The 16,741-nt window shown below is 38.2% G+C and overlaps 1 protein-coding gene across 2 annotated transcripts in view; it reads left to right on the top strand.

Moving 5' to 3' along the window:
* The window catches only part of SUCLG2 (succinate-CoA ligase GDP-forming subunit beta), a 105,178-nt gene that overhangs the window by 48,356 nt on the left and 40,081 nt on the right, over window positions 1–16,741 (top strand). For both annotated transcript variants that reach the window (XR_009419231.1, XM_059480034.1), the window contains exons 5-9: window positions 2,215–2,367; window positions 3,331–3,420; window positions 5,845–5,941; window positions 9,255–9,416; window positions 10,807–10,949. Coding sequence is in view for 1 of the 2 variants with exons in the window: in XM_059480034.1 (XP_059336017.1) it covers window positions 2,215–2,367; window positions 3,331–3,420; window positions 5,845–5,941; window positions 9,255–9,416; window positions 10,807–10,949 (645 nt within the window). In the remaining variant the exon portion in view is untranslated. The remainder of the gene's footprint in view (window positions 1–2,214; window positions 2,368–3,330; window positions 3,421–5,844; window positions 5,942–9,254; window positions 9,417–10,806; window positions 10,950–16,741) is intronic.

Genomic DNA, 16,741 nt, shown 5'->3' on the forward strand with positions numbered 1-16,741 from the left:
AAGTCATGTACCTTTTACATCTGTTTGTAAGCAAGGTATAAAAGGTAGAAATTTTCTACAATTAGAATAATTATGTAACAGAAAATGACGGTTTCAGCTTTCTTTTTCAGCTTGTGCACCTGTTGCAGAATTTAAAGTGTGTTTGTGCCTGTTCAGATTGATGTTTCTCAAATTAATAGCAATCTCTTCAATTCCCTCATAACTTGGAACCTGTTTCGTGAGTTTACATAAAATCCTCTTATGGCATTTGGAATTTGGAGAGCCTGGCTATCTGTGATGACAGTCTTCTCTTATCATGACAACCTGAGAATTCACTACCTGTGTTTTTCTCTCCAAGCAATAACAGAATGAACATTTTGCATATTTGATTCTGTTTGAGAAGAGCTGTTACAGTTACCCTCATGACATTAGATGTGTGACTTAAACTTTTAGGTAAAGATTTGTTAAAGAGAAGCAAAGCTTGAAGTTATCAGGAAGTTTTAATGAAAACTGATTTTTCCCCAGGACATTTTAAATATAAATATGATATGGTAAACAGATAATGGTGTGTCATATTCTTTATCAAAAGCAAAACAGACAAAATGTGAGAAGAGTCAACAGTCTGTAGATTCAATTTCCCTGTTCTTAACTGTTCATCAATGTGTTTGCATTAATTCTATTGTGTGAGTGATAGGTAGACTTAAATGATATTTAAAGACCTGGAACACCAATTTCCTTGGCTTTGCTCTGCATCAAACAGGGAGGATCGTGAAGGAAAGTTATTTTGTTGGGAGGAATTAGAGATATTTCACAATCTAACAATTTTTTGTGCTAAGGTTTTCTACTGCAAAGTAGACTCTCAGTAGTTTTGTGAATTAAGACAGAGAAGTATCCGATGATGTTGACATTGTTAATTAGCAACATGAGGACAATCACTCAGGCTGGAAGTCTCAGTTGAAAATACCTGATTTAATAATGTTAGTTCCACCTGCTGTGCCTGCAAATGTATTCCTCAAAACTTGTGGAGTGTATTCCCATCCCAAGTCTGGCCCTGACCCTGAACTCTGTGGAAACTGAACAGCTCTGACAAGATCCAGTAGGACCAGTTGGTTTTATCTGACTTATGTCTAAAGCAACTGACTCACATTTTTCAGATACATTGATGCAGGATATGTAAGAAGGGGAAAGCATGGATGCAGGTAAAAATAGTAGCAAATCAAGGATGCTTTCCCTACCCTTGCTTGTTAATTTGACAAAGCTTGGCAGGTAGCCAAGCTATGTCTCTGAAGTTGTCTTTTAGCATCCCTCTGTAGTAGACTAAAATAGGCAGATGCTTTTAAGTAGTACAGTAGTTTTCTGCATTCTTGGTTCTCTCTTTCACCCTCTTTCTTTAGTTTCCTTTTGAACAGTTGTTTATTTGAACTATTCCTTTACATCCCCTTGTGTTGTGTGAATAAAGTGAGGTAAAAGTAGAAAGAAACAAAATTACTATAAAGCAAATTTCTTCCAAGTCAAAAACACCATAAAGAAATTTCATCTTTCCTTCAATTCTGAGCACTGATGGCTTTATTTGATTTCTTGTTTCTTACAATTTTTTTCTCCTCTAATACCTACTACCTGGCAGAAAGTCCCTACATTCTTTCTTATGTACTCTGGAACAGACTGTCAGAAATGTGACTTGGGTGAAAGTATAGTGCATCTTTCTTGTTTATAGCCCTTGAACTATGAAAACCCAGAAATACTCATTTGATGGAGCACCTTGTGCCAGGTAGGCAGAGTTTTAGGGCTGCAGGTACAAAAATGCCTCTTGGATCTGCTGACTGAGAGAATGAATTTCTCCTTGTGGTTTATTCAGTGATGATCATTGTCTGCAGTCATTGTTCAAAACTGTCACTTCAGAAACAGACCTTGCTAGAAAGATGTTGCCATTTAATCCTTCTTAATTATATTAATACTTGGGAAGTGATTTTCCTGATTTCTACCACTTCCATTGAAAGATGGGAATTAGTAGTTCTCTTAAGGAAGAATGTAATTCTAATTAAATTGCAGAGGTGGCTACTTCACTTTCAGATTGAAAAAGGGAGAAAGGTCACAGGGTTGTAGTAGTGCAGTAAAAGCAGTGAAACCAGTGTTTCTCTTCAGGGTAGCAAGTATCAAACTGCTGCATTTTAAGGCAAAGCAGAAGGATGAGTCAGAAGCACTAATGTTTTCTTTTCTTCCCTCTCTGCATTTTAGGTGATGGTTGCAGAAGCACTGGATATTTCCAGGGAAACATACTTTGCCATTCTGATGGACAGAGCCTGCAATGGACCTGTCATGGTTGGCAGTCCACAAGGTGGTATGGACATAGAAGAAGTTGCAGTAACTAGCCCAGAACTTATCTTTAAGGTATTGGAGTAATGTTCTGCAATAACATTTTTCTCTGTCAGTTATCCAAAAGAATATTTTCCCCCCTTTCTCCTCCCATTTTTCCTTCTTCTCTGTAAAAAGGAGACAAGAAGAACCATAAAAATAGTGTTTCATCAAATACAGGATCATACCCATCATCTAGTAAATGAAGCATATTTAACATCTGATTTTACTAGAATTTTTCAATTAGAAAAAGATCTTAAACCTGCCTGTTATGTGATATGTTAAACTTAATATCTGAAATGTTTTATGAGTGAATTTTACTTTCAGTAAGGTACACTGTTTTTTCACAGGTGGGTTGGTGCCAATACACTTATTGTTTCTGTGGCTGTTTTTCTCTAATTGACAGAGTTGTTAATTATTTTTTTGTACCTGCAAGACTTTTGCATCTGAAATACAACTTTTGTAATTGCTTTCTTAATGGTGACTACACTGAAGTATTTTTTAAGTTACTGTGGCATGATAATGAGTAGACAAGCTATTCAGCTGAGAAAATAATTGATACTATCAAGTATAATTATTCAAAAAATTGTAAAAATATTTAATGTGCACTTAAAAAAATCATATAAACTTCACGGTGTTACTGGCCAGTGACACTCATTGCCTTGAAAATATTCCAGAATATGTCATAAAAATTAACAGACTAAATATTCGTCAATGCCATCTGTACAGTAATTAAAAGTGAAAACTGGTGTCACATTCTCTTGTCAGCATGCCACCCTGAAGAATTATATATTTTTTGGAAGGACTGTTTCATAGTCAGTGTGGTAATTATAACATCCCCTATAGGCAGCTGCTGTAGCCTCAGTCTCAGGGAGCCTTGGCAAACAGCCAGGCTTTAATTACTAATTTGCACATGTACACCAAGTGTTTTCCTTTTGAAGCTATAACCCTCCATTCTGATTGAATATTTAGTTATATTCATGCATGTTACTGTTGCAGGAGGAAATAGATATTTTTGAAGGCATAAAGGATCATCAGGCATTGCAGATGGCAAAAAATTTGGGATTCCAAGGACCTTTGCAGCAGCAGGTAACTCGACTCCCCCCTCTGGCTTTAGGCTGAGGGCTTTTTAGCCCAGCTCTATGTTAAATGTTTTCCAATAGGAAAGGCCACTTGGAAAGGCCAAGTGTCCATTAAATCAGGATCATTTTGACATTCTAAATACTAAATTACTCTATGTAATTGTCATTAGGCTTTAGCATTTTGAATAAGCTCCTTCTGGTTTTAAAGTGTGAGTCCCTTCTCTTTTTAGCAGTTGATGGCAACATGCTGTTTCCCCATGTGGGATTCCTTTGTTTTCACTGGAATTCCACTGGCGCTCTGTAAATGGCATGGGTAGAGCTGATTTTGAAAATTAGCCCTTAAAATGAGGAGAAATAAAAGTGTGTCTGGCTTTGTGATTGGAACCTTTTAAATTTTTTTTATTTTTCAACTCAAAAACAAAAGGCTGACAGCATGTTGTGTTTTCAGTATCTCTTTTCTGTACATATATATTTTGAATATATATATTTGCCTATGTGCATCATTTTGGACAGAAAAGAGCTCATTTAAGCTGGCCTGTTTTTTTTCTGCAGTATGAAACTCATTTTTGTAGAACTACTTTATTTTTAATTCAGCAGTTTTAATTCTTTTCTATCCTAACATGCAATTAACAAATGCATAATGATTAAGTTGATTAACACACATTTGAAGATTTAGCTGTATATATAATGAGGAGGAATGATTATGTAGAACCTTTCAACCCTTGAAGAGTTCTGGTACTTAATAATTAACAGCAAATATGTATGGACTTTTAAACAACACATTTAAATAATGCTGCTGGAATGCATTTCTTCCCTCGTGTAGTCAACTAAAAGGAATTTACTGAAGCACAGGGACATCCTTTTTATCCAGACAAATCCTGGTATTTACTTATACATTCTCTAGTTCTAGGCTGGGATTTTCTGCTTGAAGAGGCTCAGTTCTTATAGACCCTGAGAAAGGGAAGCGTTGACATTAAGCTGCCTGATTCAGAGAGGTGCTGAAAGATGGAGCAGCCTTTAATAAAAGTGAAGTGATTCTGGTGTTCTGGTGCCATTGCAGAGAGCACTGTGGCAGCAGCAGCTTTCCAGGTGGCCCAGAGCCAGTGTGGGGTCATGGTGGTGCTGCCTCCCCAGTGTCACTGCTGAGAGCTCCCCCCATGCTCTTGGGGTGCTTTGTCAGCCTGAGGGTTTGTGCCAAGGAAGCTGCTGCACATTTACAACTGATGGGTTTTTTAGGGTCAAACCCACTGAGAATGCTTTGATAACTCTTGAGGAGGGCAGGCGTCCAAAGGAATTTGTGCTGCTTCCCAACTGGGACTCTCTAAAGAATCTTATCACAGAATCACAGATTAATGTACGTTGGAAGGGACCTTAAAGAACATCCAGTTTCAACCACCCTGCCCTGGGCAGGGGCACCTTCCCCTAGATCAGGCCACTCAAACCCCATCCAGCCCAGCCTGGAACATTTCCAGGAATGGGGACTCCACATCCTCTCTGGGCAGAGCTGGGATTGGGGTTGAGTCTTTCCACTTGTGATGTTTTCTTTTTCATGACTGACCTCATAGGGGAAAGCTGACTTATGCTTTCTTTATTCTAATTCATTTCACTTATCAGGAGAGGTCCTAAGTATTTTTTGGGTTGTGTACTTCAGTTAGTTGATCAGTAATGAGAGGAAAAAAATGGAGTGGTTCTTTATTAGTGCACTTCATCTGCAAACTTATTTCAGCTAATAGGTTCACAGTGTGTAATGAACCAGAGGGATTTTTTAATACACATTCATGTTGCTGTTTTTAAGTAGTTCTATTAGTGGAGAAATATTAAAAGAACAAAAGACTTGGAAATTAGTAGTCAGTGGTGATATTTTCAGCCATGGAATTGGGCATGGGGATAGATGGTGAGGAGTAGTAGGGAATGAGCAAGAGTATCTTGTCATGAGTAAACAAGCAGGCTTCAGATGTGAATTCTTCAAGAAAAGAATTTCAGACTGATATAGGAAGGAGAAATAGATTTTTTTTTTTTAAGTCACCAGAGAGCACAAACTACTTTGTGGTTTGTGACTTTAGACTGATTAATGTGAATGCAATTCAGATCTTGGTGTACCAGAGAACATTTCATTATGCTGGTGCCTTCAGTCACTTCCCGAATTAAACTTTTCATAGTAATTGCACTGTCTATTTTGTACAAAATCTCCAGTTTGTATAGTCTTTAAATGCACATTTACTAAATCTTACACAGTATCATAATGCTGCACTGTAACAGCACAAGTGACTATATGAATATGGTTAAGAAAACAGAAATAAAAGCAGTAATTATCTAGAATTACTGTGCAATGTAATACTTTAAAAATAATCAATAATGGTCTACCTTTGCCTTGCAAACATGAACTTTTATTTTTCTGTGTGGTAATTGTAAATCATTTGATCACATTTAGGCAGCAGATCAAATTAAGAAGCTGTATAATCTTTTCTTGGAAATTGATGCCACTCAGGTTGAAGTCAACCCCTTTGGTGAAACTCCAGAAGGGCAAGGTAAGAAACTGAAGGAAACAAATGAATGCATTATAATTCTTTATTTATGCAAACTATAAATTAAATTGCATAGAAGGATGTAGCAGCAGCTTTGCATTAATTTCATTTTGTAATGTAATTTAAACAATATTCATAAATATTCCCTTGGCAGATTTTATATTTCAATACCTTTTATTGTTCCATCCAATACTGGAAGTATTGGCTTCTACATGTTCTGCTTGGTGAGAGACAGGAACATTTTCTGCTCTTCTGCTCAAGTTCAAAGTTGGGGTTTTCTTGGTTTTGTTTTGTGGAGGTTTTTTTTGAGTTTTTTTGTGTGTATGTTGATTCCCACTTCTTCCTGGTCAAACCACCACATAGAATTACTGAGATTGTTTGGAAAGAAAGTTGTTCTTTTATGTCTGCATTCATAGGGATAATTAAAACTTTAAAGTGCATAACTTTGCAGTCTACTGGAGCACAGGACAAATTTCAGCTGAGACAGACACTTGGCCACATCCTTTGGGAAGAAGAAGGGTCATTGATCTTCCTGCACCATGACTACAGGGTTGAGGAGGTGTAGGGTAAAACTGAGGAGCTGAATTAGCTCTCACCTCATTGTAACAGTTGGTATTCCAGCCAAAACCTTTCCTTCAAGTAGCTTGGACAAAGGTGAGGAGCAGAGGAACTAAAGGTGCCTGTGGGATAATAAAATAGGGTAGGGCTGATCCAGGGGGATCACAGTTACCTCCTCACTCTTCCATTTCACTGAGGTGCTGAAGCTTATTTAGTGTGTACCAAGAGGAGAAATTGGTGTGCAAGAAGAGACAAGTGAGGGAGAGGACAGAAAGTATGAGAAGAAATAAAATGTGGTCCTTAAAGATTGAAAAGAGCCATGGTGGCACTCACCTTGCATCCTTGCTGGAGGTGGCTCTGTGGAAATACAGATTTGGATGAGTTACCAAGTTAGCTCTCCTGGAATGGCTGTGCATATTTAGTGAGCAGGGCTTAATCTGAGGCATGGTAGGAGTTTTTGTGTTGTTTTCTCTGAGGTTTTTCCCCATGTGGTTTGCATCCAGGAAGCTGAGGAGCAGAAACAGAGTGGGTTTCAAGCTGTGAAAGGCTTCTTGCTCAGAGAAATGCACAGGAATCTGCCTGTGCTTATTCCTTTTTTGCTAGCAGTTTCTCCATCTGAAATGTCTTTAAAGAAGAATAAAGATAAAACAAATGGAAGAACATTTGAGTAGCTTAATGCAGCTCTTCCTAATGACAAAATAGAAGTCTCTGTATGAATCCCATGATTCTTGTCAAAGTAATGGTTCAGATGGATTTACTTCTTGCTGTGTCTTGTGTTTATCACTTGTGTGGATTTCCATCAGGTTGTATGTATTTCCTTGTTTAATATCCTAGCAAATTACTTGGTAACACTAATGGGTCAGAAGCCTGAAACTTCCCCTTTTTTGTTATTTGTTTTTGTTTTGTTTGCTCTCAGTGTAAACTGTTGAATTGGCAGATGACAAAAATCCTACACTGCTAACAAAAACAACAGTACTTCATGAATACAAGTGTTGGAGCATTCTTTGATATTTGTTTGGAAGAAAAATCTATTTGTATAGTCTATCATACATATAACAATGTGCTTTAGATAGTGAAAATGGTTTGATAAATATTAATACATGTTTTTGCTTCTACTTTGTACAGCATGGCCTTTGTTAAAGATGAATGTTCTGTAGAAAAGAGTTTCTATTAATGTGACATGGAGGATGTTTGTGTGTAAGGTAAACAACTCTGAAACTGCAGTTGTACTCTAGCTTTGAGTGGGCTTAGCAAATTTAAGCACCTGAAAGCTTGAAGAAGAAAAATTATATTATTTCATTGCTAAAAAATTAATTAGAGCAGCTCTAGTGCATTAGAAGCATATTAGGAACTGCAGATATTTCTACTTTTTGGCACATTCTCACATGATGATTGACCAGGTAAGATCTGGATTCTTCCAAGAGATTTATTATGCACACTCATGAATAATTTTCTGAAACTGCAGTCACCGAAGTGAAATTTGATAGCTTTAATTTAATCTGTTATCAGTTACAAGTCAAATATTAATTCTTTTTTTAAATCAACATCAAAAAACCAAACCCCAATGCAAATCAAGATATACAGCTGAGACTCTCCTACTTGTGTAAATGTTTTATTTGCTGTTTCCTTAGCTATTTTTTCCTAAGTTAAGAAACTGTATATTGAACAGAGTTACATTTCCACCAGACTAAAATTGTCCTCTTAATTGTCATTGACCTCCAGATGTGTGCAATGCTCAAGAACACGTGCACAGTACCATGGACATGTCCCAGTGGCAATGTGAATAAAAACCACCAGCAGATAGAAAAACTATTAGATTTTTGTGGACACAGCATTTAAAGGCACTTAGATTTGATTGGTTTGTCTTGAGAAATCAATTATGCTTAAGTCAGTAATTATAATCTGAACATAGTACAAGGGAAATTACTTGCATAGTAATATGATAAGTATAGAGTCTTACATTTGCTTAGAACATTTTAATCTAATGAGGCATTTGCCTATGCAAACCCATAGAAATAATGAGTCAGAAAATAGGCAAATAGCACTCTACAGGCATTTCTGTTGCTGCTGTGTTTATGGGAATACTGGGCCTGCTGGCCAGTCCTTTGTATCTTTTATTTCATGTAGTCAGATTTAGCAACCTCTTAATTTGTTTTTATAACCATAGTGGATGTTGATATCGATGAGAAGGTTTGTATTTACTTTCCTAATTTTCTTTATTTAAAAGTAATGTTTTGGTCATTTTTAACATATTTGTTTCGGGTTTTTTAAGCTCTTTAATGAAATAATGCATGTATAGTTAACAACATCAGGAATGTCAAAATATGGCTAAGGAAAGCATTTTGTGTTGCTCAACTCTGAATGACTGCATGGCTTTGGGTTGGTGTTGCCTGTTATATCTGTTATTCTTTCAACATATGGAAGGTAAACTCTCCTGTGTCATTGCTGCAGCCCACCTGTCCAAATCACAAAAACTGCCCTCCTAACATACAGGATCTTTGTTTGCAGCAAACACAGAAAATCTTCCTGTGTGCTGTGGAGATCTTGCTGTGCCTTTTCTAGCAGAGGATTTATGTAGAACCTGTCCTTTCCTGCTGGACTCAGTGCTGGACCTTCAGCTGCTCCTGTGCTGGAGGCAGCATCATTCCCAAATTCCCAAAGCAGCCTCCCCTCTCTGCTGGAGGAGCTGCAATATTTCAGGAGCTCTGGCTGACTGTAAACTCTAAATTCCTGGGTGTTGTTTTATTCTCTCCTCCAGTTGTTTGCTTCGATGCCAAGATAAACTTTGATGACAACGCAGAATTTAGGCAAAGAGAAATATTTGCCATGGATGACAAGTCTGAAAATGAGCCCATAGAGAATGAAGCTGCCAAATATGACTTAAAATATATAGGACTGGATGGAAACATTGCTTGCTTTGGTAAGAACAAATACATCCAAAAGACATTTGAAAACAAATTTATGCTTGTTCAGTGTATAGACTTTGTTTACATCTGACATTCAGGTCACCCTTTACAGAATTTCAGTTTGTTTTACTGAGTGTTTCTGCAGTTTTGTCTGTCCTTCCACAAGTTCCTACAGGAATGAAACTAAAATTGTGTGCAAACTGTGCTGATGGCCACAGCACACAAGCAGTGGTGTCAGAGAGAAGGCACGCTAAGCTTTAAAAACTCAATTTCTGACTTTGTAACCTGATGTAATTGGTCTTTCCAGTAATTAAAACAAAATAAGTAATCAAAACCTAATCATTAATTTTAAAAAATAAGAGTTTGTTACTCAAAAGGCACTTGAAAAGTATGTTTTTATAAAGGTGACATTCCCAGTTACAATTGAATATTAAACTCCATTTCCCTTTAAGGAAAGCTGCTAAAGCATCTGCTTGGAAATCCAGTTTTTTATTTTCCTGAAGTTTCTGTAGAACAGAAATTACTCTGCTGTTTAGAAGAGATAAGTAGAAGAATCAGCTGTGCTCTAAATAATTTTCATTTTGTACAAATTCTTTTAGCCAATTCAACATTTTGTTATTAATCTAATTGAATTAGGTAATTTTTTTTGACTTGGTGAGAAAATGCCCAGCATTTATATTGGCTGAGATATATTGGCAAATCTACAAGATTCTGATAATGTGTTGCAGCTGATTCAGTAAATGGCAGTGAGACTTCAATCTCAATTAAAAAAAACAACCAAAATGTCCCAAAACCCAAATAATAATTGCCAACATTATGCTATTTTTTTAGTGGTCTGTATTCTGGTTGACACAGGAGCATTTGTCCAATAGGAACAACATAAAGGGGACACATAATTCTCATCACTTTTCCCAGTTTAGATCTTCCTATCCATGGAAATGTTTCTAGACCGGTGCAAATCTGAAATAAGATGTTTCAGGAACATCTGAGGTCTGTCCCCAAAATTAGTTATCTGTGATGCAGTAATACAAAACATCCACTACTATCAGAGTGATGGGAGGGGAGCTTAAAGAGTCAATTTGTCCTTCACTATTTCAAGAAGTTTTTATGTCTCTTTATTTTTAATAAAATCAGAAGGTTCTGCATTGCCACAATTATTATTCCAGTGCTCATACATGCTTAAAGGAAGATGAACGTCTAAGCACTAAAAAAACCTAAATGTTGGTGTGTTTGCACCAGATTTTGAATTATTTGTTGCATTGGATGTCCTTGGATAGCTACTAGTAATTAGAAATGACTGTGTAACATTTTGAGCCATGTTCTGGGGTTGTGCTAATACATTTGAAGCCTTTTCACAAATCTCATCTGTGTGAATTATAAGCACTTTGATGTTTGCAATTACAGTCAATGGAGCTGGACTGGCAATGGCAACATGTGATATAATATCCCTGAATGGTGGAAAGCCAGCCAACTTCTTGGATCTGGGAGGAGGTGTGAAGGAAGCACAAGTCTATCAAGCATTCAAACTGCTGACTGCTGATCCCAAGGTAAAAATGTTGGGTTTGGACTGGGAGCTTCCCTGTGCAGCAGCAGGGCTGAGTAGGACCATGAATAGTTCACAGAAAAACCCAGATCATGATGAGAACACTGAGAGTGAGTTCCTAAAGGGCTGATCTGGGAGGAAAATTAATTCAATAGGAACCACTGGAGAGACTTTTCAGCTCCTGATCCGTACTCAGGCTGGCTGGTGAGTTGTGAGTGTGAACTTTCTCAAGGCAGTTCAGCACAGGAGTGCAGGTGTGCTAATGCTGGGCATTGCAGTGCTGAACTCAGAGCACCTCACTCCTGAAATGGAGTTTGTGAGATTTAGATGTTTAAAATAGCATTCTTAATAGTGTTGTACCACAATAGACTGAGGAGAAAAATGGGAAAATTAAGCAAATAGCTAATTCCAAGGGCTGATTTGTACTCTTTTAAACTCAAGGTTTCTAAAATATCTGACTCTGCACTGCAGGATAATCTGTATTTAATTAACGTTCCCAGGCTGGAACGTTCTGACACTTCCTTTTGCAGATGGAGCTGCAGTTGCTCTTTTCTGTTTTGAGCAAGAGGAGAAGACATTAGTGTGTGTGTACTGAGTAGAAGTTATTTCTAGAGATGTGTGTTGAGGTCACTGGTCCCCTCTGCAGGCAGAACTGGAGTATCTGCTGAGAGAATATTGATCAGGCGTGGGCTCTGGAGCAGTGCCAGCTGCCCATCCTGCCAACGTGCAGCTCTGCTTTTGTGTGCAGCCAGAGCTTCCTTGCTGCTGATATTTTTACTAATGGGAATCTGTTGGAGGGCTTTGATCATCTTTCCCATCTCCTGCACCTAAACATCACAGCTGAAGCCCCTATTTCAACATATTGCTTCTTTTTGTGGCTCTGGCTTCATCCCCTTTATCTCATGTTTGCTGTGATTCCAGTCATTTTCCTCATGTTCATTGTGATGTGATATTGGCTTCTAAATGCCACCTTCCTGTGACAATTACATTGCTCTAATTGTATGCTCTGTGCAGCAGAAAGTGACAAAATACTGTGGCTTTTCAAATAGAGGTGGGTATTGTTTGCAGCAACATTTCAAGGCAAAATTAGGAAGGAAATTTACAGTACAAGATAAGCACAGGTCGACTTTATACTGTAAGCTCTTTGCAGTTGCAACTCTCCCTGCATATTTTATAAGTACCTGGTACCTTGATGTCTCAAGTGTTTGTTGTTTGAGTTGTTTGAGTTGTTCTGCAGTGTTTGCTTGGTGTGATGATCTGGGTTTGCCTGAGATGTAATTTAGTTCTGAAACTTGTGTTAGTGGTAGAGAAGCAGGTGCAGCAAGGTCTCAGATAAACATTGGTGATGAAGCTGACTGAGTTTAAACAATTTTAAAACAAAAAGGCATTCTAGCAGCTCTCAGCTATAGAACATCTGCGTGCCCAACATTTGACTTCTGTTATATCCTTCTATTACCCATTCTGATTATATGTTAGTGCTTAACTATTTCCAACTGCATGCACCAGGACTAGGGGAGCTCTGCTACTGAGAGAAAGCAAAAAGGAGCATGGAAAGGACCTGAATTAGGCATTTATGCTGGGGCTGTGCCATTCCTGGGATTGACTGGCTGAAGATGCAGAAGGCAAAACATTTCATGGTTTATTTCATTCTGTTCAGAAAATACAGCAAATGTCTGTTATTTCTTCTCCTGATACACCGTGTCCATTAGCTCACTAATATATAATCAGAAAATTGGATGAATCCTCTCTTTTCTTAACTATTGGTAGGGTTTCAGTCCCAAGAGTCTCTGTGGCTAATGCAGCATTCACAGGTTGTATCTGGTCAGTCATTTCCCTGTGGCCTTTAACTTGATTCCCACTTTGTTTGATCAGATAAAAATTTGTTCTTGGGAACTTGAGATTCAGTTAATTTTTTGTAAATATCCAAATGTCTGGAGACTAAAGAAACAAAAAAAAAAAGTTCACAGGGCTGTAATATGGAGAATTGCTGGTTTTTAGTTGTGCTGGCAGAGTTAAGGACATTGGAGAAGATGAAACCTTCCAGAAGGAAAGGTTCAACTGCACTCTGAAAAAGATCTTTTTCTCCCTCTTTAGTTGTCTTTAAAATGACAAAAAAACCCAAACGAACAAACCCAAAAACCAAAAAACCACACAACCCTTCCTCTCTCTCAGACAAAGAAAATAAACAAATCAAGGTAAGCCATGATTTGATTTAGCGAAACAGAGGATATTGTTTTTTGGGAAAAGTGAAGATCTGGGTTGGTTTGCTGCTGGTTTAATCTGTCAGCTGTCAGTTTCTATAATTCTTGGGGAAAAAGAAAATAGTGTAAGGGGTTTTGTTGCAAAAGGTGATCCACTGGCTTTTGGATGGAAATGCTGTCCCTGGAGCCAGTGACCCTTTTTACACTCTGCTGGTCTTGTTTGCTGTCTGCCATATCCAATACTTCCTAGGTTAGACAGGTCGTTGCAATGGTTCTGAATTCCTTTCTATTCACTGTCTAAATTCCAATTGCTTTTTTTCTTTCTTTATTCTTTTCCTTCTTCCTGCCTGTCTTATTTCTATAAGTTGGCGCTGTGCATCTGCTCTGGTAGAAAATGTAGTCTTCCCTGTTTTTAGATACTAGCAGGAAAGGGAAAGATCGCTCAATTCTGGCAGTTCAGGTTGCTGGGAGACACTGCAGGAGCTTCATTTATCCCCCTTTGTCCCACAGTGAAGTGGAAGTGGTTGTTGCCTTTGGTGTTTCTGAGGTTCTGGGTGGTGCCTGGCTCTTCCTTGAATGTGTGAATTCCTGCTCCAGGCATCCCCACAGAGTCCTCATCTGTGAGCACTCTCACATCCTTGTCAAGCTCCAAAAACAAGCACCTGTTTTTGTTCATGCTGAAGACATGGTTACCATATGATGACTCTTTGTAGGATTCAGCAAGGTTTTTTGGAAAGGCTAAAGCTGAAAGAAGTATCTGCTCTTTCCTGGATCTCCATGGGCTGCAGAGGAATCTTGGCCCTGGCACCTGGGGCAGTTCCTGCCCTTCCTCCTTCACTGCAGGGCTGTTCCTCTCTTATTCTCAGTCCTCTCTCCAGCTGCTGTTTTGCAGTTTTCCTTGCCCTTCTTAACTCTGTTATCCCAGAGGTGATGCTACTGTCCCTGATGGGCTCAGGCTCCATTGCAGAGCTGATGGCTCCATCAGACATGGGAAGCTCCTGGCAGCTGCTCACAGAAGCCACCCTGCTACCAGAACCTGGCCTCACAAACTCACACAAAAGCCAACTCAACTGTAAGCAAGTTTTTTTTTTACCATCAGCACACTCTAGCCCTGATCTTAGCAGTGGAGTCCTATTAGGAAGTGTCACTGAAACACAGGCAACTAAAGGCCAAAATGGTTTGTTGTTCTTTTTCTCCTTTTCCCACTAAAGTTGCTTTTTTGAAGCCTGTCATTGATGATATGACTAAAGACTCACCAAAGCAATTGATGTTAACAACTGTTGACTTGTTATTTAGGCAAAGTGCTATTGACAGAAAGACAAACGTTTCTCAGGAGGAACTATTCCATATTGACATCTGTTAGCTCATATCCAGGGAATAATTAATATCAAACCCACACAAGACTTCACTTTTTTTTCCTTAAGCAATTATCTAGTCCAAATTCAGATTATTGTCTTAATTATATGGACTAGACAATCATTCCTGTTACCTTGCTTTGCCTGTTCATGTTCAGATGTATCTCTGTGCCCACACATAATTGGCACTGATGTGTTTCACTGTTGTGTGTCAGGCAGAGGTTTTGTTTTCCAGGCATCTGAGAGAGTGACCAGAATTCTGAAAGAGGATATCATTAAACCATAACTTTGCAATTCACTTCTTTCCCAGCTGTGTTTGGTGTGAAAATAATACAGTTTATACATCCTTATTATACAAGACATTTTTATCACCAGCTTATCCTTTTGGCTTCAGGGATTTTTAGCATTAGCTTTCTTAACATTTGCAGTCTGTTATGTGGCAACAGAAGGGATAACATTATACTAAGAGGAAAAATTTGGGATATTCTTTTCTTAGATTTCAGAAATAAAAATAAAATTGCCATGTATAATGAATTTGGTCTTTATTTTGGGTAATTAATTTAAAATTGAGTGTGCTAGCTCAGTTCAGACCATTCAAAACATCTGAAATCATTCAGGCAGATTGGGGTGTAGTAACTCTATTTGTGTGGTTCTGGACTGTTTGCTCTCACTCTGCAGCTTTGAACAATGACCTGCTCAAGGGGAAAGCTTTAAAAATGCAAGAATTCCAAATGCCACATTTCTGTGATAGGGAACTTCCTCATGCTTAGAGCATAGGCTGGCTGTGGGCAGTTTGCTGCATTTCACTGATTTCTCAGTGTTACAATAATGCAAACCCATAAATCAGTAGGAACAGATAACCTTCCCTATCACACATGCAGTCTATGTCATGGGCATATAATTTTGGAGAAAAAAGGGAAATGTAAATAAGATTCAGTTGCAGACATAAAATAGAGTGTTAGCACTGAATTTGTTTAAATTGTCAGATTTTGTGTCATTTCAGAACCCTGTTCTTACAGCCTCATTAGGAATCTCTTTGCTTTCTCATTCACATACCATGAACCCTTTACCCACTTCATTAGCCAGCTCTTCTTTGCACAGCATGGAAATTCTTTACACCTTGTGTAAAGAAGAAGGGTGAAGCATCATACTGTGGTTTGGGAACTCCAAACTCTGCGGCTGAGGAGCTGCTCCAGTGCACAATGTACTGCCCTGCTCTGCACTGTTCCCCGGGTGTTAGCCCCCTCATCTGCCATCTACAAAGATTGATCAAAAATTAAATAGTTTGGCTATGAAAATCATAACAGTTATCACTGATCCTCACTGGTTTTTACAGAGCCCCCTCCTCCTGGCAGTTTAGTGCTCAGCGCTGGTTTTGTTAAAGTGCAATATTAAAATTTTAAAAAGAAAATCATAATAAATTAACCTGTTGTAATTTTTTGCTAGAAATTTTGACATTTCTGTAGGATGTTGTCTAATCAATCATTGAAAAATTCCACATAGTTTTTGGAAGCTGGATCTTGCTACATTATCTTAGTATTATCTCCTATTAGCACAATAGAGGAGCCTTTTAGTCCTGAGGGGGAGTAAACAGGTAGGTAGAGAGCCACCTTTTCTCTGATTTCAAATATACAAATGATTCAAGGGTTGAAAGACGCAGAAAGGTGAAGGAGCCTTCAGTTAACCTGAGCAATCTGCCTGGTGGTGCAGGTCAGTGACTGCCTCGGGCAGGAAATAAGGGTTAAAGAGCAGCAAAGAAATGTGGCTGTACAGGGTAGCTGTTCTCAAAATACTGCAGCCAAAAAAGGTATTGGAGTCCTACAGCAGTTTATGTGGGGAATTTAGACACTATCCAGCACCACAAGGTTTTAAAGGCTAGCAAAATAAGCAATTATCTAGGAAATTTCAGGGAGAGTTGATCCTGCCTTGGAGCCAGTGAATGGTCTGGAGCTTTCTTTCTGTGTTTCAGAGAGGAAACATAAACATAAAGCTGTGTAAAACTGTAAGTGGTAATTCTGTAAGAGCAATGATGTCTTGACTCTTGAAGTTTAAGATTATTCTCATAAAATGACAGTTTGTGGGGGTACAAAATACCTATTAGGGCATGGAAATGTCTTGAAAAGGTGGGTAAAGTTCACAAAAGCATATTGTGGTTTTTGTCTCAGAAATTTGTACAAGTATTTTGCCTTTAGACAATGGAGCAGGTTATGGTTCTTTTAAAGATCTTGTAGGTTTTGAGT

Source organism: Ammospiza nelsoni, chromosome 11, assembly GCF_027579445.1.
Source record: "Ammospiza nelsoni isolate bAmmNel1 chromosome 11, bAmmNel1.pri, whole genome shotgun sequence".
In the NCBI taxonomy this organism is placed as follows: domain Eukaryota; kingdom Metazoa; phylum Chordata; class Aves; order Passeriformes; family Passerellidae; genus Ammospiza; species Ammospiza nelsoni.